General features: G+C 36.3%; 1 protein-coding gene and 3 long non-coding RNA genes across 5 annotated transcripts in view; 2 read left to right on the top strand and 2 right to left on the bottom strand.

Annotated features, from left to right (window-relative positions):
• Positions 1 to 5,956, bottom strand: part of LOC309610900 — a 29,738-nt gene extending 23,782 nt beyond the window's left edge. The window contains exon 1 of the long non-coding RNA XR_014234218.1: positions 21 to 5,956. This is a non-coding gene — a long non-coding RNA (uncharacterized lncRNA). The remainder of the gene's footprint in view (positions 1 to 20) is intronic.
• The window catches only part of LOC309610902, a 913,322-nt gene that overhangs the window by 594,369 nt on the left and 291,529 nt on the right, over positions 1 to 27,424 (bottom strand). The window lies entirely within an intron of this gene.
• The window catches only part of CDH2 (cadherin 2), a 213,813-nt gene that overhangs the window by 126,089 nt on the left and 60,300 nt on the right, over positions 1 to 27,424 (top strand). The window contains exons 1-3 of one of the 2 annotated variants that reach the window (XM_082354203.1): positions 6,277 to 6,370; positions 25,046 to 25,272; positions 26,933 to 27,082. In XM_082354203.1, coding sequence (XP_082210329.1) covers positions 6,292 to 6,370; positions 25,046 to 25,272; positions 26,933 to 27,082 — 456 coding nt within the window. In that variant the 5' untranslated portion in view covers positions 6,277 to 6,291. Of the gene's footprint in view, positions 1 to 6,276; positions 6,371 to 25,045; positions 25,273 to 26,932; positions 27,083 to 27,424 lie in introns of those variants that run through there. The other variant, XM_082354202.1, reaches the window with a different exon arrangement.
• On the top strand, positions 6,401 to 22,382 carry LOC309610899. The gene is made up of 2 exons (XR_014234217.1): positions 6,401 to 11,892; positions 12,203 to 22,382. It is a non-coding gene; the product is annotated as an uncharacterized lncRNA (long non-coding RNA).

Consider the following 27,424-nt stretch of genomic DNA (forward strand, 5'->3'; position numbering starts at 1 on the left):
ACACACACACACACACACACACACACACACATATATATATATAACTGAATCACTTTGCTGTGCACCTGAAACTAACATAACATTGTAAGTCAACTATACCTCAATGAAAAATAAGTAATTGTTAAATGAATGAATGATTTTATGACATGTTAAAGTGAGGTGATTTGTCTACTTATTTTCAGCATGAAGAATACAACAGAATTTATCAAAGTTTAAGATGTGTATATGCTTTGGGTGTGTAATGTCAGGCCGTCAGTGGAGATACACCAACTATAATACCATTTTATAAAGAATGGATTTTAGTATCAAACAGATCACCTTAGATGTCATCTGAGGCAGGTTAATCATGGAATTACCAAAGAACTTCTAACTTAGAGTACACTTAAAGTAAAATAATAAAGCACTATTTCAGTAATTCCAATGCTATATTATTGGCTATTATAAAAACAGAAAATCTTATCTGTGAATCAACAGAAAAAAAAATCAATTGGTCTCAATACAATGTTCACAGTTTTGTTTCCTTTACACATACAGTCAAAAAAATTTAACAACAGAATGTATTAGTAAAATATAAAAGCACATATATTGTTAATAAAAAAGTGCTTATTAACACTTTGGTGTTTCAAATATACTAGCTCTGGCTTTCATATTTCTTGTTTTTATGATGATGATTGCCCTCCTAGTATACAGCTGTTTCTCAGTTGTAACTACAGAGGGTGTAACAAAACCTAAGAACAACTATTTAAAGAGAAAATCGTTTCTTGGTATTAATTCGTTTCATCAGTAAATTATATTTTTAAAAGCTTTCAGCTATAAGAGGAATAAAGTCTGAGGATTTAATGTGTAACATGGTGACTATAGTTGATAACACTATATTGTATATTTGAGTTTTACTAAAACAGTAGAACTTAAAGGTCCTCACCAAAATATAAATACATATACACACATATAAAATATGTGAGGTGATAGATGTGTTAATTAACTAGATGAGAGGAATCTTCACAGTGTACATGTATATCAAATCATCACAATGTATGCTTTAACTATCTTACAGTTTTATTCATCAGTTATACCTCAATAAGGCTAATGAATGAAAAAATTGTATTTAAGTGAAATCAGGGTTGCATACTTAAGGTAATTGGAAACATTTTGACAAAATGGTATACCTCTGTGTATTCATTTTTAGAAAATAAACACACATTTTCATTTCATCCATCCTTATGGTTATTGGGAACTTTATAATTTGCTTACGAATTACAAGGAAATATGTAAAGTGTAGGGTTGTTAAAAAGTGCCAGATGGACAGCACGTAGCACACAAGCTCTCTATCAGTTCAGGAACAGGTATAAAAGGGATGCGGAGGCAGGTCCTTGTTTCTGCAGTGCTTCTTAATTCCGCTGAGAATGATTCATCTCTAAGAAGGAAAGGAAAGAGGTGGATTGATCTCTAGGCTAATTGTATTCCTAATCTCTTTGAGCCTGCTAACAGTGTTGCTTGCACTGTTGTGGCATTTTTTCCTGTTGTCATGGACACTTATCCATTGAAAACACACAGATGCCTGCTGACTGTCCATTTTCTTCACTTTGCCTGGTGAGTCTTGGGTCTGATTCAGGCTTTGATTAAAACAAGAAGTACTCAGTAGAAATCCATTCTTCTTATTTCATATAAAACTCGATGTGTGATTCCAGTGAGAAATTAAATGAATTGTGATTTTTTTTTTTTTAAGAAAAGTCAAAAAGATTTATGAAGCCCAGGTGCCTGTGGATACCTTATTTTCACAGATTTTCACAGCAGGAAACCACTTTTACGAACATGCCAATTAAGAGAGATTGTTTCACGAATGTATCAAACGATAGAATTTCATTATTTTATAAATGTGTAATCTAGTGTGGTTTCTAAGGGAAGGATAGTTTTATTCATAAATATACTGATTCATGGCAAGGCTTGTGTTTTTACTCTCCACTTGTGCTTACTATGGACTCCTCTCCCAAAACTGAAAGGCAGTGAGGTATTTTTGAAAAAGCATACCAGGCTTTGGAATCACACAGCCATGTTCAAATACTAGTTCCACCACCGTGTGACCTTGGACCTGGTACTTTATCTCCCTGTAACTTGTTTTCTTTCTTCTTTTTCTTTTCATCTCTAAAATAGCATCTACCTTTTAGAGTTGTTCTTAGGATTAAATGAGATAGTGTAGGTAGTGTGTCTGGCATAATCACTGAATCAGTGGACCAAAGATCTTTCAATATGAGAACGATGAGCTAGAATCCTTGGTCTTTGTTTTTCTTTCACTATCCTGTGAGTCTCTGGAGGCCAGGAGTGGAGTTCCCCATCTTGGTGTTCTGTGTTTAATACTGTTGCACTTAGTAGGGTATTATTCACCGTAGTGAGGGTTTGCAGAATTCCACTTCAAAGCTCAGCTGGACTGTGTCAGTTCAACTTCTCCTTTATACTGTTTCCTCTGCTTTCTGCATCTGATGTTTTTCAAGCACTTATCAATTTTGCAACCTATGGATGACCTTGTTTCTGACACTTCTGTTAACAGGAGGTAAAACTAAGAATTTTTGTGTTGAGTGCAGATCTTAGGAACGCAGTGTTTATCAGGGCGCTGACCTAAGAAAATATTCATGCTCTGTTCCTCCCGGAATTTTAGCTACTGGGAAATGAGTTAATTATTTTGCCATTGGCGTCAAATTTTTGGAGGACTGCCCTAGCAGAAATCATAATTTACCCTCTGCTTATGTGAAGGCAGTTTTGTAGCTGTTCAAGCGCTATATAGCTGTAGGAGAGTGGTCCTGTTATTGTCTTAATCAGACAGTACAGCTGATATAATTCCCTTTGCTAAAGAGCAGTGTCTTAGCTGTAAAGCAGAGCAAGTGGAAAGGACTGCAGCGTGACACACACTTGCTTGGACACTTAACTCCAAGGCCCTGGGCACAAATGCTTAGTCAACGTTCAATAAGCATCACCGGCTCCAACTAAGAAAATAGATATTTGTTCTTTGGTGACACCGTCGTAAGGTATTATCATAATAAAAACTATTTGCAACTTTTATTTGCGCTCAATTAGTCAAAAAAGGCTTTGCTTCTATTTTTGGCATTGCTGGTCAGTCATGACAATAGTAAAGCGTGCGTCCTCATCAGAATATAGTTTAAAAGACATTGACTCATTGTTGGTTGCCTAATACTCTCCTTTTCTTGCACCATGAATGTTGACTTACTTTAACTTTGCTTCCTTTGTGTTTGCGGTGTCACTGTAAAATACCAAGATCTGTTTTATAGTCACACAAGACTAAATTTGAGGGAACTGCTTATCCCTACAACTAGTAGAATTGGAGGGAAATTATCCTTACAAATTAGTCGTGAGAAGAACCTCGATTTGACCAAAAAAACACACGATACAGACTGTGAAATCCTGACTTGGCACCGAGAGAGCAGAAAATAGGTCATTTAACAAGCCATCAGCTAAATGTGAGCTAGAAACCTACCATTATTTGTAGTTCATTTGGTCCCGAATAATGGCAGTTTGTTCTCTTTGACAGTCGTGGGACCTCCAGCAGGTTGCTTCATCTCCCTGAGCTTTAATGAATTCATTTGTAAAATGGAAATGTGAGTTGCTGCCTACTCAGGCTGGAGTGAGTCGTCAGGTACCATTAGGGTCATGTCTGGGAATCACTGAAATGTCAGCGCCAGTCTCCCCCATCCAAGAGCAGATTGGAAGGAACACTAGAAGAATGCAGCCAAGCGAAGGGGACCACTGTGCCCATGTTCCCTGACCTCAGACACCTGCCATCCCATGCATCATATGTTCCTGCCCTCCCCTGAGCCTCAGAATCCTCAGATGTCAGAACTGGATTCACGCAGTATAGGTTGTGGCCTCACCAGAGATAACTTTCAGTGACTGTGGAAAGGAGACAGATGAAGGGGTTCTTTGTGACATGAGACCCAAGCCATAAATCTGGTAGAGCATTAAGCAAGGGACCAAGAACTTAAAGAATGACTCTTAGAGGCCGCTGCCACCCTGTGTACAACACCAGAGATGGGGCATGCATGGCTTAATGATCATTAATCCTTCCAAAAATTTTTAGGCTCGGAAGAAGTTGCCAAGCCTGCCTAAGAGTTACAAAAGCTGAAAACTATTTTACATTCAGTAGGTACTCAAGTGTTGTTGGCAATAATTCGCTCCAGCATTGGAGCTCTTAAGAATTTAATTTTGTGAGTTTTATGTTTGAAAAAGGTAGTAGCAAGTTAGAATACGGTGCAGAGGAGAAAAACACAAATTACTAAAGGTCCAGGAGTAAAGAAGGGAATAGATTTTATAAGGAGGAAAAAAAGACAAAAGCTTGACTCAATAAGTTTTTATCTTTTTGAAGAGATGTCTGTGGATGAGATGGCTATCAGGTGTTTTCTGTCAATAAGACAACTAAACAAGATCACCTCAGCAGGAAAATTTTAGATTAGACATGACTCTCCCTGAAAGATTTCACCCCATCCCTGTGACTTCGGCTGAGCACATGATTTGTGTGTCTGTCTCTCTAATCAAACTAAGAGCTCCTTCAGATAAGGTCTGTATGGTAATTTATGAATTCCTTCTACCTAGCCCCATGTCAGGCATTTAGAAGATGCACGATTTGTATACTTTTTTTAATGCTAAATTAAATCAGCAGTTCTGGAAAGCAGTCTTTCCTAAAACTATTTCCTCCCTCAAATTTAGCCCATTTCCACTCCTCTTTTTAAACAGTCAGCTAGACTCAAAACATTGGAATCCTTGTTGACTCCTTACGTTTCCTTCCTAGCCGTTTCTCCTCCTCACATCTAATTAGTCTTCTGTTCCTATGGATTCTTTTTTCACCACTTCTTTGAATCTGTATTTCTTCTTTGGGATTCCTGTTGCCATCACTGGCTCGGGTCCCTAGTTCACGCTCAAACACTGATCTCTTCAGTAAAATGTCTTTGGCTTTTCACTCTAATCGCAGCCTGTGTGTTTAAGTTAGGTCAGTTGTCCCAAAACACTACTTGCGCTTTCCCTGCCCAAAAATCTTCAGCATCTGTCTCCCAAATTTTTACAAGAGCTCTACAGTTTCTCTATACTAAATCTGTAGGTGTATCTTCCACTCTATCCCTATATTAACTTGATATTTCAAGCAATGGTTAGCTTTTGCCTTTCCTTGGGTATGTTGTAAGTCTTCTTTCCTCTGCTCTGGGTTATTATTCCTACCAGAATTCCCTTTCTTCCTAGTCTCACCTTCCCAAATCCTCCAAGGTTCACAATTGTCCCAAAATACTTCTGTAGACTTCCTCACTGGTTCCCACAGTACTCTCATGCTGTACTCAACTATTTAGCATATGGTATGAACTGGAAAGTTAATTGTTGAAAGGGGGATGTTTCAGAACAAGAACAACATCTGACTAGCCATTGTTAAAAGTAGTTCTGCCTTCACGGGAGAACCCTATCTGAAAACCTTATAAAGTTTTTTGGAACGTTTAACGTCTGTAGCCATCTGAGAGAAAAAGCACTCGAGAATCTTGTGTCTACCCATTAGCGAAATTATTTGTAGGCATGTTTTACACTTTGAGCATCTTTCCTTTTAGGTGCATTTAGAGCATAGAATGCATTTCTCTAATTACGAAATTTTGTATTTTAACAAATATTCTCCTGCACACTCATTTTGACATTTAATCTTGGATTCGTACCCAATTCTGGGTACAAAACCAACGAGTCCTTACCAGCCTTAATGATCTTAGAAGCACTTTGAGCGCTGCTGGGTACACAAAGCACGTTCATTATTGACCTCTCATCCAAGTTGCTTCTTTGGAGAAAGCTACGAGAGCTACTGATATTTTTTACTTAACGAATTGCTAAGTAACAGGTGACGGAGAGTGACTAGCTGACAAAACTAGGTAGAACACTCATCTTAAGAGAACCCAAAGGGGGAGATTTGTCCAAAGAGAAAAGCTGTTTCCCCCGACCCCTACCCCCACCCCCAAGAATTTATTCTGTTGTATTTTGTTTTGCAAACAGACAAAGGGACCGGCAGAGCTCAGGAGGGTTTTGTGTTGCACCGAGGTTGGGGGCAAGAATTTGAAAGGGATCAGTGAATCAGATGTAATGTGGACCCTGTTGAGCCACCCAATCTCTCTTTTTTGCTGACGGTCAGTATTCCAGTTATAAAAAGCTGCAGAGGCATTTCCGCCCGCTCGAAAGAACTTTATCCCTCTTTTTATTCTGACATACCTATTATGACTTTGTTCACTAAGCAGAAGGAATTATGGGAAATGGAAATTCAATGGCATGTTTTTATTAAAGAGCTATGTGTGTATCTTCATGGAGAAATTAAAGAACCGAGCAGAATCCTATGTTTTCCTTTCAGGTAACAGAAATTGCCTTGTTCATTCTCACTAACAGTGATTTGGTTGAACCAGAAAACAAAGTAGCATAAAATGAGAAGGCTTATATACAAAGCATATTTTATATTTTAAAAAAAAGAAGTCAGTGATGCTATGAATTTCTGTGATTCTAAAAATCAAATTAAAACATAATCACAGGGACTTCCCTGGTGGTGCAGTGGGTAAGAATCCACTTGCCAATGCACAGGACACGGGTTCAAGCCCTGGTCCAGGAAGATCCCACATGCCGGGGAGCAGCTAAGCCCATGAGCCACAACTACTGAAGCCCGTGCACCTAGAGCCCGTGCTCCGAATCAAGAGAAGCCACTGCAATGAGAAGCCCGTGCACCGCAACGAAGAGTAGCCGCCGCTCGCCGCAACAAGAGAAAGCCTGAGAGCAGCAATGAAGACCCAACGCAGCCAAAAAAAAAAAAAAACCATGATCACAAAAAATCTGTGCACATGTATTCTGTGGGGCAGGGGTGGTGGTTTAAGGAGGGAATGCTTAAAAGCCGTATTTCTCCTTTGCCTTCCTCAGTGCTGTAAGTATAGAGAATTGCACATCTTCAAATCCAGCTGCTGATACTTGGCAACAGACTCTGTTGGTCCCTTTCTGTATGTAGTAGACATTTTCCTGCAAACTGCAAGTAAATGAAAAGTTTACAAGCCACATGTTTTTGTGGCAAACTTTATCCCTTTTGCGATACTCTATTTAAACATGTTTTTAAATGTCACCTTCAGCTTTTTGATTTCGTGGCCTAATTTCCCTAATCCCCACTATGTAGATCTTCATCTTAAGTCACATAATTTGCTAGAGAAATATTTAGATGAGACTGTGACTTCCTTGATGGCAGAATACTTGCCATGTTTACGTTTAGATTTCAGCTCCTTCCTTACAGGAGGACAGACGCGTTCAGACATGGGAAAAGGAGTAAGAAAATAGAATATCAGGCAGCTATGAAAAGGAGTCTTATAAACAGAATAACATTATTAATGTCCCTTTACATTTTAGTTCAGATGTCTATATTTTTACAAATCTAATTTATTTGAAGTGGGATTAACCTGTATTTAGTTGCCTAAATGTGTCTAAGATTAAGAATGTGTCACATACTTCTCTTACTTAATATCTACTTTGAGTTTAGTAGGTCTTCCTGAAAATAAAGTCAAATTTAAAAGTCCTTGACTATGAGTCATCTTTAAATAAGAGATCTCTGTTAACCTCAGGTAACTCTGCAAGTCTGAGAAATGAAGGTTAACCTCATTAATTTTGTAAAAATTTGCCAGACATCAAGGGATTTGAAACCGCCTAGAAAAATAATAAGATATTCAACAAAGTTGCTTGTTTTAAAGGCTAAACTGTAATCCATGAAAGAATTACCAAAAGGTGGTGTGTGCATATAAAACAGGCAGTTTAAAGAAATTGACTTTGAACCTGAAAAAAAAAGAATGCTACTCATTAGAAACCAAAACTTGCAGCAGAATGTTTTTGTATGGCCATTATGATAAGAACTGAATAGAGAATGTCTCCTTTATAACAAATACTGAGTTTATTTTATTGGAAACTTTTAAAAGAAAATACATCATGTAAAAGTTAAAGGAGCACCTATTTTACTTCATCTTGAAATAGTCATATTGGTTTTCTTGCCATACAATCTCCCAAGGAACTTTGTAGGTCCTCAATTTCTCTTTCCTGAGGAGCATTTATGCTATCAAAATTGCAAACTTAGGAGAAATCATGGATCGCATCTTTAGTTGTCTCGAATGCATATTTTTATCTTCCAGAGAAATATTTCTAAAGAACTGTTCTAAAGAAATGTCTTCTAAAGAAGTTCAGGCTTTACCTCTTCTCATTGACATTCATTATTTTTAAAGGGAGTGAGGAATAGAATTTGGAACTTGAAATACTGGTCATATCTTTTGCCTTCAAAGATTTATACTCATTGTAACACCCTAGTACAGAAATGACTGAAATCTGTTCATGCAAAGAAGGTGATTGGTCTATCAGAGGAAGAGTTGTGTTTCAAACAGAATAACTTAAGCTTCTTTGACTTTTCTTGATGACATACAAATTCTAGCAAAAGGAAAGCAACCAGATTATAAAGTTCAATTCTTTAATGCCCATGTAAATTGTTAACCTCTTGAAAGGGAGAGTGACCATTGAATCATTGTCATGATTTCGATCACTCTAGCTGTTGCTGCCCTTTCATCCATCGTTACATGGAATGTGCGATACTTAGATTTTAACTTTGCTCTGGGATTTGATAGCTTTTAATAACTAGAGAACAATGCATTTAAAATGATTTTATTCCTGTAGGAGTAGTCCTTTGCTTTTTGTCTCAGAGAAGCCGTTGTCTTTTACTTAAAACTTACTCCACAACAATTAAAACAACCAAAAAAAAAAAAAAAAAAAAAACGAGTATCACGTTCAGTGGTAATATTCACTCAGGGATTTGTTATGATATTGAATTTTAGGATATGTGTATGCATATTTTTAGTGCTGTAAAAGATATTAGCAGTCTTCCAGTGAGACTTTCCCATAAGAAATGAAGATGCAAAGCTGTTTAGAGGATTATTGGGCATCAGTGGGATCGCAACCAGAACTGAATTTACTGACTTGTGGTCCTCTGTTCTCTTTATTTTTTGCAAACAAGAACAAAATGATAAGAAAAAAAAAATCTCATCATCAATGCAGTTCCTTCTTATTCAGAGAAAAGTACACTACATCAGACTAGTTGAGGGTATGGTTCAATTGAGTATAAAACGATAGTGTTTTAGTGGAGATTACTTATAAAATACATGAGATTAGAGTTGGCCTTTATACAAGCAGTGGGTTTTTTTTTCTTTTTTAGTATCTTTTAGCTTTATGAATAATTCATCTGATTAGAATCTGAAGTTACTTCTGTACTGTACTCCAAATTAAAGTGCATATTTAGTGGCCCTGTTGTTTGGACTATAATTTATTCAAGGCGTGCTTGTTATATAATGAGTCTGATTTTTCTGTGTGACTTGCGGAATCAATCCTATTTCTTTATAATCACATCTTGCATATTATATTGTGTATTTTTGAATAATTCCCACGTTTAAAAAATGCCACTCATGGTCTTCCTCATGTTAAGAGGTCACCCATGGGCTCCGGAAAAGGGGAAATGCTAAGCCTTTTTTAAAAACTAGAATGGCATTTCCATTTTAGCACTGAATCCTACTGTCACATAGGCATGGTATACACACGCACACTGCCCCTGAATTCTACGAACCAGTTTCATGTGCATCAGTGATTAGATTGTTCGTTTGTACCTCTGTTGACATTTCTTCTTTTAGCTGAACGGATTTCAGTCTACCTGGAGACTGCTTCTCTCAGTAAGAGCCTTTAGCCCATAAAACTCCCTCCCCCACAAAGATAATATGTCCCCAAAACTCCTTGCCAAACAAATTTGCCCTAGAAAAAGATCCTTTACAGATACTCATCCTCAACAAAGGCATTGAGCGAGGAGCAGTTGAGTTGATCCAGACACCACTCTTTCCATAACCACTGATGCCTCTGTGAAGGCACCATCACTGCCAGACTGCCATGCCTCGATCATGCTGAAGCCACCACCTCTCGCCTGTCCCCACGCAGCCTGCCGGAGTCCTGTTCATCCTTCTCTGCTCAGATCAAAAGTCGGCTGCCATTTCACTACATCTTTAGTGATCCCCTCTCTCCCTTCGGTTGTAATTGTCAAAAGCTTTGGTTTAGCCCATCTTGTTATATATTGTTCTACTTTACTGTTAGTTATTGAAGCCCTTTCCTCCTAATTTTAAACTCCTAGAGATTAGGGATCTTGTTATCTTCATTTCAGTATTCATCTTAAATGGCAGACAAGGAATCATTGGGTTAATTTTCATTGAGAGTGGGCCGTTCGGGGAGAAATGGAAATCAGCCTTCGTCCTGAGATGTAATGGGTGCTTCTTAGGATGCCCCCAAAGAATTTCGGGCAGCAGTGGTCACACTCTCAATGTGATGAGGGAACTTACACTCTGTGGCCTTCTGTTTCCCTATGTATAAAGGTGGGCAACTAAAGAAAGAATAAGAAAAAATAAGTACATGAAAGTATTTATATCATTGTAGGTGATATTTAAATGAGACATGTCACAAACATTCTAAACTCTGGACCTGGAAACAGTAGTAGTGAGAGTATTAGTTGACTACTTACTCTGTACATTGCTGAGTTACTCTGTAAGTTGACCACCTACTCTGTAGTTACTACTCATTCAGAGTACAGCACTAAGTAGACAGATAGATGGATTCACACATACATACAAAATAAGTTCATGTGATGTTATTAACTAGTACTGTTGGATCTGAGGAAGAGGGTGAAATCCCCACCTTTGTCTTTTGTTTCTTTATATCGAGTCATCCAAGGAATATAAAAAAGAATGTGTATATATATGTATAACTGAGTCATTTTGCTGTACAGCAGAAATTAACACAACATTGTAAATCAGCTATACTTCAATTTTAAAAAAAGTAAAAAAAAAAAAAAAGTCATCCTATCCACCTTCTCATTGAAGCAGGTTATAGTTGGTGGTTAAGATGCTGAAACCCACAAGTTGCTTTATGCTCATTCTTAGTGGTCCCCAATTTTGAGGAGACTTCATGCATACGTGAATGAACACTAGCTCAGCACTAGACTGTTGTTGTTTGCCTTATTCTTCACTGTTGAGGAGCTGGTGGGAATTTGTTCATTCCTCCTGCGTGTTTTCAAACCACCATTGTTTGAGAGGTCGTGTAGTACAGTAGAGCACAGACTCCGGGTGGTCTGTGGCATCCCAGCCATGGCTACACGTTTTGCTCATTAGACCAATGACTAGACTGCAAACATCAAAACACTTTTGTTTGCTGCCTCTCTATTTGCTTAGCTCTTATTAAGATGCATGATATGCTGTGCGCCTCCCCTATGTGTTCTGTGATTCCTATTACTCATCCCTAGTCAACCCAGGTAAGAAATAAAAAGAGGGTCTTGCATTCCTTTTATTCATCATCTGGTTTGATTGGAAAAAGTCAACTCTAATCATGTATTGCCATCAGTGACATGGGAAATAAAAAAGAAAGGAAGCAAGTTGGAAAAATTTAGGAAAGGTAACCTTATCTATAAAGGCTAAAAAGGCTAAAATTAACCTAGTGGTCTTTTACCTGGGCAATTGATTAATCAATTAATTGACTAATTATCAGTTAATTAATCCATCTCCTGCCTGCCTGTTGTCCAAGTTTTCTTGCTTCCTCTCTTATTCTTTCCTCTCCTGTCTCCTGCGTTGGGTAATATTTCAAATATACGGAAAAGGGCCTGGGGCAGGAATCAGTGTGGCTTGTTGGAGGAATCACCAGACCGCCTACGTGACTGTGACTGCCCAGTGAGCTCCAAGAGGAAAGGAGGAAGAGGTTGCAGGGCCAAGGGCTTTTGTTAAGGATTTTGTTCTACGTGGTGTGATGGGAAGCCTTTGAGCATGGTTTAATTTATGTTTTTAAAAGGCCACTCTGGGGGCTTCCCTGGTGGCGCAGTGGCTGAGAGTCTGCCTGCTAATGCAGGGAACACGGGTTCGAGCCCTGGTCTGGGAAGATCCCACATGCCGCGGAGCGGCTGGGCCCGTGAGCCACAACTGCTGAGCCTGCGCGTCTGGAGCCTGTGCTCCGCAACAAGAGGCCGCGATAGTGAGAGGCCCGCGCACCGCGATGAAGAGTGGTCCCCGCTTGCCACAACTAGAGAAAGCCCTCGCACAGAAACGAAGACACAACACAGCCAAAAATAAATAAATAAATAAAATTAAAAAAAAAAAAAAAGGCCACTCTAGGTGTCACAGAGAGTGGGAGTGATAGGCGAGTTGGAGGATCCAGCTGTAATTCAACCCAGATGATGGCTGGTGCCGTGGGGGTGATGAGAAATGGCCATATTGGGGATATATTTTGAAAGTAGAGCTGACAGAACTTTCAAATAGATTCCTTTTGGAATAAGACAGGAGTCAAGCTCAATTCCTAGTCTTGTAGTCAGAGCATTTGGGTGAAGGGTGAAACTGTTCACCATGGCGTTTGTTGAGGGACTGGGGGCAGAAGTGAATCAAGAGTTGGCTTTGGAACCTGTTCAGTTTGAGTTGTCTATTCGATGTCCAAATGGAGGTGGCAAGTAGGCAATTGGATATAGGAGTCTAGAGCTCGAGGGAACAGTCAAGGTTTATACATACTTTCTCAACAATCATCTTTGTGTAGGTGGTTTTTAAAACCTTGGGGCTGGTTGAAATCACCTAGGGTGAGAATGGAAAGAAGTGAAGATCCCGGGCTGAAGCTTGAGGCATCTTACAGAATTGGAGAAGGAGTGGCCAGTGGGATAGAGCGAACCAGAGGAATGTTCCATGAAATTAAATTCATTTGGAGTGTGTTAGGTTCTGATTGTTGATTTTGTTGACTGTCCTTAGTATTAGACTGTTTGATGATTTGGGATTGTGGAATTTTTGTTTTCATCTCTCATTCTGCCCTTGCACAAAACCACCCTGAGCCCAGCCCCAGCCCCATTCCCTGGCGTCAAATGGCACCCTAGATGCTGTGCCCTACGTCTTCTGACCTTCAAGCCCCTTAACCCAACAGAAGCTGAACTTCCAGTTGTCCCTACCTGATTCCTTTCCAGGTGGCAATTTACATTAAGTTCATATCTGGCCCACAGAGATGTTTATTTTGTTTTTGAGTGTGGCTAGGTTTTGTCTTTCTCTTTTAAAAAACTCTTTATACTTCATCATTGCTGCCTGTTTGGAGCAAGGTGGTCCATCGAAAACATGACCCGACTGTGCCATGCCATGCTATCCAGAAGTCTCCTTCATACCTTGCATTTCTATTTGTTCTTGGTTTTTATATCCCTCTTTTTTTAAAAATGGGATTTTTTAAGATGAAAAATTCACATTTAATAGATCTTTCATCATTCCTGTTTAGGTGTGTGTTTTTCTGTCTTTGTCTCAATTATTTACGTCTGTTGTTTTAATTCATTTTAATGACTCTGGAAGTCAAATGTCTAAGTTACTTTTTTTAAAATAGGGCTTTTAGTATATTATCCTAAAATATGGCTGGGGCTTTTAGGCAAAAAGATGCAATTCCAACTGGTCTGCTTAATGCATCTACTTATCAGGACGAGATAAGGATATTGTTTTAGCCTAACTCAATTTATTGTAGCTAACACATGCAGCCTGAGAATTGGTTAAGTTGGGAGTAAATAGTGTGTACACAGGATACGTGCCTTGACATCCTCTTGGTTAATGTAGTGAAAATCCTTTAATACGTGCCTGTGTGTTCATGGGGTAAATCAAACATGCAAAATCTTTATCTCTGTAAAACTTAGAGATACCCTGACCCTTCATAAGTATACCTAAGAGCTGGACTAAGTGCCATAGTGTCATTTGGAAAAGCAGGGGTAAGAATAATGTCCCTGGGCAGAGCACTCATACACCTAAGATGTTTTCAGATAAATCACAGTGTGGAGCATACATGAAATGGCCATAATATTACAGTGTGTGACCATTCATCCCATGCACTTTGATATAATTAAGGAGAATGGTGAAATAGAAGTGTAATCATTTCTCCAAGAGGGAATGTCAATCCATTAATGAGTAGAAGGCTTATTATTGTCAGTTGAAGCAGCAGATTTTTGCCCAGCAATTTGGATTGCTGAGTTGGTGTGTTCACAGAAGTAGATGTTAATTTCAGGCTGTGATAGAAGGGAGGGGAACACTTTTGAAGAGGATTTTTTGTTTTTTTTTTTTTGTTTGGTTGGTTCTTTTAAACCAATGACTGCATTTTGAAATGACTGGAATTCTGGGCATTATAATAAAAATTTAATAAGCATGAAATATAATTTCTAAATATAAAGAAGTAATTGACATATAAAAGAGTATTACTCAAGTATTTATGCATTTGCGTAAAACCAAATAATCTTGAAATAGCCCTTTACTACTATTATATTGATGCATTAAAATCATAGCCCATTTTTTTTATTAAATGTCATAGATTACTTACCCTTGTTTTTCTTGTGACTATCTGCAGATCAGAGTAAGTACTAAGAAATACTGTCTGGTTAGGTTGTTGGAAGAATACTTTCATGCTACTAGAGCAGCTTTCTAGGGTTTATACAATAATTCTTCAAAAAGTTGGAAACTGGTCTACTGAGACAATAAAAAGATGGAGGCCATGTTTTTCCCCAGGTTATACGGTGATGTTTACCAACTAACAACCCATTAATTGAATTTATATGAGAATTTGTTCATTGCTTTTACTACTTAAATTTCAGTGGCAACTTAGGGACTTCGTATAATTACTTTGAACAACTTCATTGGCTTTGTGAAAGACATAGTAACATTGATGACATTTTTATGGAATCCGACATATATTAAATACTTAATACACATCATGTTGCTCATGTTCAGAAAAATGTAGACAGCCTTTAGAAATAACGCATGTAATATTGTGGGTTTTGGTGTTGCTTTTGTTAAATTTTTAGTTTGTTTTCTGTAGAAAGTCCAACTTTGCTCTTTGCAAAGTTCTTTCCAGTAACTAGTGAGCCAGTATTTCTTTTGGGGGAATTTGGCAGTAATGGGAATTCAGCTTTTAAATTATGAGTTATGTATTATGGCAGATTTTCAAGAGCTGTTTTATATATCAGTACACTGTCATTTCTTCATATATGACAAGGATATTTTTCTCTAAAATCGAGTAAAGGAATAAATATTTCTTAAATTGTTTTAAGTGTTTAGGATGAAAATCTTATCCTTTCTGTTTTGCAACTTTACTATCAGCAAATAATTTGGGATTTAATGGTTTAATAGTTCAATGGACTTTAATTTCCGTTCATGTGATATCATGTCATACTGTAGGACTGAGTTGCTTAATGAACATTATGTTCTATGTACCTCTTTCTTTTATTCAAATTTTATAAAATGTACAGCATCCTTTTGTTCCTTGGTATACCCATGTCTTAGCAAGTTGGGTATTCTGGGGAGACATTCCCTCTTTCTGGTCTCTGTGGCACGTTTTTAAGCCACATTGTTGAAATTGATTTAAACACAAGATTAGTTTAGTTTTGTTTTTTCCTTTCTAGTGGTGTACTTGAAAACTCCAATCAGCAAGAATTTCTCTTTTCAGCAAAGTTTATTAGGAGAACTCTATGTTCTTTAAAAATTAACAAAAACCTGTCACAAAACTTAGGAATTAGGATCCTTCTTTGTTGACATAAGTAGCCTGAAACACGAAGCTAACTAAATTGCATCAGATTTCAGAGACTAATAATCATACATTTGGGAAAAAGAGCTTCCACACAACCTGTGTTCTGTCAGAGTAATTTAATTAGAGGTAGTGATATTTCAATGTAATTTGTTAATGGGCACATTCTGCAGAAAAAAAAAAAAGAGTAATTCTGCCTGAACACTGAGCATTTTATATATTTTTAGCTGGATTCTGTCAAAAGAAAGGGTTTTCATTGAATTTCATGAAACAGAGATGCCTGGAGGAAGAATATCAATGAAGTGAAGAACAGAAGAACAGCTTAAATTTTTTGTTACTAGAATTGCATATAAGGGAGAATGTAATAATCTTACTGCTTTTCCAAAGGTTTAATATATGAAATTGTATGCATAGCATTATTGGACAATTGAAAATCTAAATTTCATATTTTGAATGTCATAATCATTATCATCCCTACTGCTTGTTTTGATTTTCTTCAATTTCACGAAGAATATCATAGCTCTTTATTCCTTTCTTTTATTTGTGGCAACTTGTATATAGATGTTAATTAAATACTACATGACTTGCCCTGGAAAGAAAATGAAATAACAGCTTCTCTAGATTTTATAACATTTTAGAGAACATTATAATAAAACCTCTTGCTTTTGGTGGGGAAATACCAAGGCTTTTAGTAATAAGAAATATTTTAGTTGTATTAATTTGATCTACAATAAGTTTGATTCTGATTTATTGCATTTCATAGACACTTTATCCTAATTCTGCTGCAGTGAGAGGGATTTAGGTCACTCAAGTTGAGACCTTATCATGATAGGCTAGGATGTGCTGCAGTAACAATTACCCCCATTTTTCTGTGCTTAACATTAAAAATGCCGATTTCCCCTTCCTGCAAAGAAGTCCTCGGTGGAAGCAGGAGACCCTCCAGGGCAGTTCTCTATGGCTGGGCTCACTCACCCTGGGGGTTCGATCCTGTTATAATCTGCGTTTAACGTGTCCTTTCTTTTTTTTTTTTTTAACATTTTTATTTATTTGTTTGTTTGTTTGTTTGTTTTTGACTGTGTTGGGTCTTTGTTTCTGTGCGGGGGCTTTCTCTAGTTGTGGCAAGCGGGGGCCACTCTTCATTGCGGTGCGCGGGCCTCTCACTGTCGTGGCCTCTCTTGTTGTGGAGCACAGGCTCCAGACATGCAGGCTCAGTAATTGTGGCTCACGGGCCTAGTTGCTCCGCGGCATGTGGGATCTTCCCAGACCAGGGCTCGAACCCGTGTCCCCTGCATTAGCAGGCAGATTCTCAACCACTGCGCCACCAGGGAAGCCCTGACGTGTCCTTTCTTAATTGCCACTGCAGGGAAAGAGGGCATCAACTTTTTTTTTTTTTTTTAATTTCTGCTGTTCAGTCTATCTATATCTATATCTATATCTATCTATATATATATTCTTTTTTATATTCTTTTCCATTATGGTTTATCCCAGAACATTCAATATAGTTCCCTGTGCTATACAGTAGGACCTTGTTGTCCATCCATTCTCTATGCATCTACTAACCCCAGACTCCCAGCCCATCCCTTCCCAACACCCCCCGCCTTGCTGCCCCTGGCAATCACAAGTCTGTTCTCTATGTCGGCGAGTTTTGTAAAGAAGTTCATTTGTGTCATATTTTAGATTCCACATGTAAGTGATATCGTAAGGTATTTGTCTTTCTCTTTTTGACTTACTTCACTTAGTATGATAATCTCTAGTTGCATCCATGCTGCTGCAAATGGCATTATTTCATTCTTTTTTATGGCTGAGTAGTATTCCATTGCATATAGGTACCACATCTTCTTTATCCATTACTCTCTCGATGGACATTTAGGTTGTTTCCGTGTCTTGGTTATTGTGAATAGTGCTGCTATGAACATAGGGGTACATGTATCTTTCTGAATTATAGTTTTGTCTGGCTGTAGAGGGTATCAACTTTTAAATGCTGCTGCTGGGAAGCGATATGTGTGACTTCAATCCCCAGATTTTACTGGCCAAAGTAAGCCACATGGTCATGCTGAAGGCCAAGGAGATGAGAAGTGTCCTCTTTCTGAATGTTTAGAAAGAGGAGAAAAACTGAAATTATTGGTCATCATTTGCAATGCCAACTGAAGTGTTAATATTTCAGCAGTATGGCAAAATAGATCAGTGTTTCCCAACCAGATTGCCAAGAATGGGATATAAGTGTGCTGTGGATACTCATGGTTGAACTTTTTTATAGTGTTAAAAATGTGAAGGCATTTTTATTATAAAACAGGTCAGTAAATTAACTCACAATAGTGAAAATTACATTTGAATGCCCTTTCATGGCTTTCTATAAAAACTTCCTGAAAGTTTTTATTATTTTTCTCTTTTGCTAAGACTTGCATAGACCCAAGTCTCCACATAGCATCTCCCCAGATCTTTTCATTGACCAAGTACTCGCCGCACATGGAGTGAGCACCAAAGTGTCCCCTTTCCCACTGAAGTCCCCCAGTCATTTGATCATTGTTTTTATAGCAGTGTGTTTATCCTAAGTGAAAATTTTATGCAAATGTTACTTTTATTATTCTTTCAATTTAATTTACTTGCATCTTTTGCTCATACTTTTCTCCATTTAATTCTAAAAGAGAAGGTATATATAAATTTTATCTTTTTATGTTTTTGTCAGGTACCAGAGAATTATTAACTTTTTAGATTTCTCAGTTGTTTATCTCTTCTTCCCTCCTTCTTTTTCTTTTTTCCATTTTCTTCTTTTGCTTTTTTTCCTTTACTCCTGTTGGATTTTAAAGTTAACAGTCAAAATCTTTTCTCGATGGAAACCAATAGTTAATTTTTGTGTGTTTTTTAAAATTAAAATGTCTCTATTATGTTAAATTTATATAGGTTTTTGGAAACAAATTCCTTAGAATTAAATTGATTGGTTTTTCTGGACATAAAATTTACTAAATTACTAAACAGGACTGTAAGTTGCAGAAATGGATTGTTTTCAAAATATTTTTTGATTATCCAGAACTGTAAATAATGATTATATTTTGTACATTTTTAAGACTGTCAATTCTTAAATTAAATGAAAATTAATATTCAGTATTCCAATTTAGATTACAGTATGTTTAATTTTCCAAGCTTTTCATATACCTTATTTTTAAATGTTTTAACAATGCAGAAGACCTGAAATATATTTATTTTATAGTTGTAATATTTATAATATTCATTAGTATATTATAGGACAATATTACTTATAGTTTACTATTTATATATTATATGTATATTATATATTATTTACAGATAGATTTTCTGAAGCTATACATGCCTGCAGTCTCTTTTGTCTTTAGATTTCATTTTAAAGTATGTTTACTTTCCCAACCCAGTGGAAAATGGAAAGACTTCAGTTACAAAAACCCCTTCAAATGTTTTCCCTCAAATTGTAATTCATGCGCCCTTATAATTATTCTCACACTTGGTCTAAAGGTTTTATTTGATGCAAAAGTGAGCCAGTGAAGCTACATGCAGGACTAATTTTGTGGTCACTGTACCCCAAAACAACCAATTTAGGCAGAAGAAATTTTGGATTCTCTTAAGCAGAAAGTAAAGAAATTCCTTTATGAGATTGAGTATAGCACTACATGATCAAGCTCTAAAAGCCATTTATGGGATTTTACACTTAATGCCTTAGGCCAAAATGCCTCACACAAAGGTAGAATTTCTTATTTTACCAGCCTATATACGTATCGTCAATGCTATACTGGAAACCAAGGAAGTAGAAGAAATAGGAAAGGAGCCACTTTTGAATAATACACTCAGGACAGGTACTGTTGGCATGTCACACATCATAGTGACAGCACGAATCAAAAAGATTATTTGATCAAAAGAGTGATCACTGCATGTTGATGACTTTAAGGAATTAATAAATATGTTGGTTAATAGCAGTCGTTAGAATCCTTGAAGAGCATTATTCATTTTGAAAAAAAAAGGAAGACAAACTTTTGTATATCATATATTCAAAGACCCAAATGAACACTTTAAAGCAAAATTTTAAGCAAATATTACATGAGGCTGTTGCTCTGGCCCTAATGGCATGAAGGTAGAATGGCTATAAACGGTATGAAGATATAAACATCAGGAGCTTAATCTGAGAGCCCCGTGATTCTATGTTAGTTTTTACTCACCTAGAAACTCTTGTATATAAAGGTTTGCTCATAAATCTTAAAACCACATAAATTGATATTATGAAAATAAATGGCAACAGCTTTATGCAAAGATCAGGGATTAGAAAACCATATTTGCTGATATATACCAAAGTGCACAAGCTGTCCAAAGGACACTTTTTTTGCAAGAGTTTATTAGCTAATAGAAAAATGGATTGTGAGTGTGTTTGAATGTTGTTCACTGCAGATTTGCTGAAGGAGAGTTATTCGCTTGAAAAAAATAGCCTACTTAACTGACATTTTGGAGCATCTGAATGAACTTAATTGAAAATCGCAAAGGCCGTGTAAATATTACACATAATCACCGAGCTTATGGATTTGAAGCAAAGTTCAACTTTGGAAAAAGGATAAAAATGATTCATTTGTGATATTTAGTTGGTGTTACATTTTAAATCCTAAGGAAAAATTATTGACTGTTAGAGCAATACCTATATATGCTTGAAGTCAAGTTTTATCATTATTTTAAAATACTTAAGATGAAAAAATATGAAAACTTTTACATTTCCACAAGGAATTTCAGCATTATATTTGTCAATTAAGGAAAAGAAGGACAAGGAAATTTAATCAGTGTATCCCTCATGGTTCATGACAAGAAAGAACTTTCTGTCAATTGGAGAAAAAGTGATGAACTCTGTGCTACTTGTTAGCTACCACCGACTTTTGTGAATAAAGTTTGCCTTAGTGGTAATTATCAAGCATTTGATGTCTCTGTCATAAAACTTGCTATTAAAAAGGCATTTCATGCAAATAAGCTCAAATTTCTTATTAAAGATTTAAAAAAATTTTTTTGTATGGAAGTTTTATGTGTATTTAATAGTCAGTATGTTTCCCAAAACTCTATATTTCATTTTTCTTATCATAATTATATGCTATAAAGAAAATGTAATGACTTTTTCCACCAAGGTCCATATGGAAATTTCCAAACTGTCTCTAGTATATCCTACTGTGCATGTGTGAAAAGGATTTGTGGACCCTAAATGGTTCTAGGAAAAATTGTTCCTCAAATTGAAACTCAGAAAGGGCCTAGAGTAAGTAAAGAATATCTAAGCAGATTTATGAGCAAAACTGCACTTGGTAACCTTTCTCCATTGGAATCTGTAAGTAAAAACACCATGAAATCCTTAATGTTGAGACAGTTCTTCTCTACCTTCCTCCCTATCACTTCTTCACTAATAGATAGCTAGCTCCTTAATAAACATTGCCCTGTCCCCATAGAAGGAGAACATCTGTTAACACTGTGAAACTATTTCTGTTTTCCCAATATGCCTTCAGAAATAGCAATTAATGTGGGGAAAAAATACAATAAAAAAGTCAAAGGGATATTTAGGCACAAAACTCTTTTACAGTGTTCTCTCATAATTGTTTCTAAATATGGGTGATGTTTTACTTAGGCAAAAATTATAAACTGTATGTGTGTATTTGCACATTTTCATTTCTGTGGTTTATGTAGTGCTATTAACTGCTAATACATTTAATATATAAGATCCGTGGTTTGCCATTAATATTTTATAAGGATATTATGGTTTTATGGTCAACATTAATTTGAGGTATTGCTTTAAGAGTCAAAAGTACTTTAAAATAATTATTTCACTGGTGTTTAATTTCATATTAATCATGTTAGCAAAGTTTTATGTAGGCTAGAACACAGTAACTACATATTATATGTAAACTATGCAATGGCTCTAATAATAAATTTCTTGTTTAATATAATGATGTTTTTAGGCACAAACATTTGTGTGTAGAGTTGTTTTAAATTTGAATGATCCAGTAGATCAAGTTTGTTTTCTCAGTTGTCTAAGGCAGTTTATTTCCTTTTCTCCTATGTTTTGAAATTCTGCAGTTTCTACTCTAAGTTATTTGAGCACTTAAGCAAAATTAATGTTTTAATGTAAAGAAGATCGTCGGAAAAAAATATTTCAAGTTGAGTTCGATTGTTTTTAAAATAACAGAATTTCAACTTTATTACATGTCTGATAAAATATTATGACTTTCATGAAACTACACTCAGTATCTCCATACATAGGGTGTTTATGTAAAGTTATTGATTCAGTTATATTATCCAGCTCCAGCTAATACCACGTTGGGGCAATTCACTGGAACTCATGTTTGGGAGAGACAGGATATTGACAACTATCTACTCCTTTTAAATATCTAATAATATAGCTAGTTCCCCTAAAGGAAGTATTTTTTTAATTATTAATAGACTTTATTTTTTAGAACAATTCTAAGTTTACAGAACAATTGAGCACCAAGTGAAGAGTTCCATATCCACCCCACCCCATAGTTTTCCCTATTATTAAAGTCTTGCATTAATGTGGCACATTTGTTACAACCACTAATGATACATTACTGTAAAGTCCTTAATTTTACTTTAGGATTCACCCTTTGTGTTGCTCAGTCCATGAGTTTTGACAAATGCATACTGTCATGTATCTGCCATCACAGTATCATATAGAATAGTTTCACTGCTAAGGATGCATTTTAATTTAAAATAAATGTATCATCACCTTTTCTTAGAAACCTATATATTAAAAAATGATCAAACTACTTATTTTGGAAAATAAAGGTTGAAAATCTTATTATATTACTCAGAATTCTTTACCTACTCTCCACTAGGAAAATGTGTTAATAACAGAAACAGCTTGGTTCCAGTGAACTATATATTTCTCCTCACAAGTCATATAACTATGATGTTTGCCTTCCTCATCTTCAAAGTTAAAATTTAAATCTAATCTTAATTTTACCATGTCCCTTGAATATCTCTTTCTCCCTTTCAAGTGGCTTCTGTCCACTCTCCTTTTTATTTTTAACCAGGTTTTTTGGTAAACATATTTTGCCATAGTCCTCCTGAAAACCGTTTTGAAAGTCCATAAATGGTAAATAAATATATTATATAAATTATAAATATGTATTAGTGCTGTAACTAAGATTCTATAACATAGCAGTTTTCCACTTTTTCCTATTAATTTCTATGTTTCTGTAAAAACTTTCTCCTAAGTAAGTTTCAGCGCTTGGTGCTAGGGCAGAAGTGAATCTGGTCAATTTTGAGAAAATATTCATGGTGCATCTAAGTCATAAGTGAACAAAACAACACACAATAAACACTGACCAATGGTAAACAAATGGAATCCGTGTATTATCCATTTATTAGACTACAGAGTGAGTGGTTTAAATGACAGAAATTTATTTTCACACAGTTCTGGAGGCTGGAAGTCTGAGATCAAGGGGCCAGCAGGTTTGGGTTTTCTTGAGACCTTTCTCTTTGGCTTGCAGATGGCCATCTTTTCCTCTGTCCGTACAATGGTCTTTCCTCTATGTACATGTGCATCTATGTCCAAATTTCCTCTTCTTATAAGACACCAGTCATATTGGATGAGGGCCCAGCCATATGAGCTCATTTACCTTAATTACCTCTTTAAAAACCGTATCTCCAAATATACTTATATTCTAAGGTACTGGGAATTAGGGCTTCAGCCTGTGAATTTTGGGGAACAGAATTCAGTCCATAACACTCATTGAAATTAATAAGCTTTTTAATTTGCGTGACTTGAAAACAGTAAAACCTGGTAATTATTGATTAAGCATGTGAACCAGGCATATTTTGTGCATTAAATCACAACCACAGGATGAAGTCAGGATTGATACTTCACTAAGGAGAACTTTTTCAGTTGGCAATGGACCTTGAGTTGAGGTATTGATTCCACTGGTTGAATGTACAAAGGGAATTATGTAATACAAGACCTTTCTTTAAAACTGAGTAATGCCCCAAATGCTGCTTATTTTAATATTAAAACAATGAAAATTACCAGTTGTTTAAAAAACCCAGAACAATTTAATAACAGAAATATTAAACCAATGGGGGCAGGGGTACTAGAAAAGCGAAACAATTTTAAGTAACTGACCATTATGCAGTTTCCTCCCACGTGTTTTCTCCCATGTCAGACTCTCTGGAATCACCCACTTCTCATTCATAGGGTGTGCAGTGACCCTTTGTAGGAAAAGGCACATTTTTTCCTTCTTTGCTAATACATTTTTTCAAAGGCCTCTATCTTTCCTAGCCTGCATCTTTCTGACACCTGAATCCAAATAGGTAAGCTGAGTACCAAGTTAGCCGAAGTCAGTGGCAGTAACAGGGAGTGTGAATTTTTCGCATTTGCCACACACTCTCATTAGCCTGTGAGGGGCTCAGCTCCTCCCCTCTGTGGGACATTCAAGCTCTGCTCCAAATGAAGAACTCCTTTTTAATATGCTAGTTACTTTGGTACTTTCAGAGATCTAAATGTGGCATTACTCTCTTCCCAAGCATCTATCAAGCCTCTTTTACTTTACTTTCATTGTCTATTAAAGGTTTAAGACTTGAGTCATAAGTTGAGTGAGATCCCTTTGTGCTCTTGTAGGGCAGACAACCACTAAGAGTCAAACAGCATGGAGCATTGGTGGCTTTCTGAATTTTCTTCCCCGTCTGTAGAACAGATAAAATGATGTCCTACTTTGGGTGGTTATTCTTAAGGTTAAAGTAAATAACCTTAAGTGTCTTGTTCAGTGCCTAGCATTCAACAAATGCTAATTCATTTTCTTTCACAACCCAGCAACCTAAGTGTTCATCATCAGATGAATGGCTAAAGATGTGGTATACACACACACACACACACACACACACACACACACACACACACACACACACAATAGAATACTACTCAGCCATAAAAAAAGAATGAAATTTTACCACTTGCAGCAACATGGATGGACTTGGAGGGGACAATGCTAAGTGAAATAAGTCAGACAGAGAAAGACAAATACTGTATGATATCACTTATATGTGGAATCTAAGAAATACCACAAACTAGTGAATGAAACAAAAAAGAAGCAGACTCACAGATATAGAGAACAAACTAGTGGTTACCAGTGGGGAGGGGGGGAGGGGCAATACAGGGGTGAGGGTGGGAGTTACAAATTATTGGGTGTAACATAGACTATAGGGATGTCCTGTACAACATGGGGACCAAAGCTAATATTGGAATAACTGTAAATGGAGTCGTGTAACTTTAAAAAAAATTTTTAATGAAAATTTAATAATGTAAAAATAAAATTTTTGTGTTTCATGTTGCTACATTTTATTTTTAACCTAATCAGGATATAGCTTTAGATGAATGGTTGTTTTTGCCTTTGTGGTATAATTAGTCTTATGTATTTATTATCTTTTGCAGTGAAGTTTAGCAACTGCAACGGGAAGAGAAAAGTACAGTATGAAAGCAGCGAACCAGCAGATTTTAAGGTGGATGAAGATGGCATGGTGTATGCCGTGAGAAGCTTTCCCCTCTCCTCTGAGCGCTCAAAGTTCCTGATATATGCTCAAGACAAAGAGACTCAGGAAAAGTGGCAAGTGGCAGTAAAATTGAGCCTCAAACCAACCTTACCTGAGGATTCAGTGAAGGTAGAGTATCCAAGTATGGCTTTGGATGGAGTTATGTTTGCAGATCAGAAATGTACAGTTTGAACTAAATACATACTTTGCATCACATTAATGGGTGGCCAATATTTGACTTTGTATCAACTTCATTTGCTACAATAGTGTTTTGCTGTTTTTAACCTTATAAGATGCTTAGACAAAATGTATTATCAGCAATCCTAAACTGTATTTGAAAGGTTTGTTTATACTTTGAGATTTATAACTTAATTTAAATTAGAAGTAGTTGTTTGTTTTAAATTTCTTAGAAGCTTTACAAGGTGTTAAATTTAACCACAAAATAAACAATTGTTTGTAAGATGTCACCAGCCAAATTTATTAGATGGGAAATACAGATTTATAGTAGTAGAAGGAAAGCATTTCTGTCAAGGAGTATTGGGTTTTTGCTTGTCCCTTAATAATTAAATTGGGAAGTATGAATTATTTATACTACCGACATGACTGTTAGGAATAATATACTCCCTCTGGTGGAAGCTGCTATAAGCCAAGATAAAATAAATAAGATACATTTCTAACAGAGTAAAGTTCAATTCAGTTCAATATTTATTGAGCACTTATTTTGTGTAAGGCACTATTTTAAGAATTTTAAATAGAAACGTTAACTTCTTCAGTAAAGTTATGATAACATTATTAGTTTCTGAATATTCTAGTTCTTTGAGTTAATATAATCTCAAGTCCATGATTTTATGAACTATGACTATTACATTTTGTATATTTATTGTACTGTGAGAGATAAGAATACACACATTCTTTTCTGGTATTTAATTGTAAATGTGATATACACAGCCATAATCAAATATGAATAAATATTAGAGAAAAAGATATTTTTTCTCTTATACCAGTGTTGGACTTTCATTATGTGAAATGTAATTTGTTAATCTATTAACTGTTAGGGGGAATCATGTCATTTGGGTACTATAAAGTAAGGAACTGGTAACTGAGTGAAAAGTTGCTTTGGTTGTTGTTGATGATTCGCTGTGTTCCAGCAAACTAGCTTGGATCTTTGCATTGAAGCAGCAAGGGCTAATGGCTAAAATGTCTACAGACATAGGGAGAAACAGAAGAAAATGTTGACACCCAGCAGAGATTAATACCCCATGTGCAAAGTGGGTCATCTACAGCATCCATCACGGCTGACATAGGTTTAGAATAAGTACAGCATTAATTCTGTGGAATTTAATAGGGTCATAAATATTTGAGACGTTCCTTAGCAGTATGTATTAAACTTCTTTTGAAATCCAAATTATATTTTAGCACATCAAGATCTAAATTTAACATACACAGTAGCACATTACCTGAACTGTGGTTTAAACTAATGAGAAATGTATAAAAGGGTACTATTAAATTTTGCTCAATATTAACTACTATCTGAGATGGCTTACAGTTTACACAGCTGTGCCACATAATAAATTGTTTGGAATTCAATTTTTCAGTGAACACTGTCACCCACAATTTTACGGTGTTTTCTATTATTTTAATACGGGGACGAGGAGAGGGCTTCCAGACCTATTTTCTTGTTCATAATAAACTGTGATTCCTACGCTTACAGGTATCCATTGATACTGATGTACTTTCAGAAAATGTTTTCCTAGTACTCAGGAATGTCTTCTTGTATTTTAATGCAAAGGAATCACGAGAAATTGAAGAAATAGTATTCCCAAGACAATTGACTAATAAGCACAATGGCTACCTACAAAGGCAGAAGAGAGACTGGGTTATCCCTCCAATCAACTTGCCAGAAAACTCCAGAGGGCCTTTTCCTCAAGAACTTGTCAGGGTAGGGTGGCACAATTTCATTGATCTCCATGGCATGTGTCAAGTGTATGTTAGAAGCGCTTTTGTCTCTTTTTTCACAAGGTAGAGTTTACGACATGTATGTACTGAAACATATTTTGTTTTGTATTGATGAAATGTCTGTAGTGTTGTAAACAGTCTCTTCTCCATTTTTTCATTACCTCTTATTATTTGTAGATAGAACACTCTGTGGGTCGGTCCTATATTTCATGGATGATAAAGTTTGTTCAGTGTCTGAATACATACGCCTTAGCTCCAACATGCTTCACACCCACACCATACCCTTTCCCACACACCTTAGTTTCCCTGTCTGAAATCTGCACTC

The sequence above is a fragment of the Balaenoptera borealis genome (genome assembly GCF_965194805.1).
Source record: "Balaenoptera borealis genome assembly, chromosome: 14".
NCBI lineage: Eukaryota > Metazoa > Chordata > Mammalia > Artiodactyla > Balaenopteridae > Balaenoptera > Balaenoptera borealis.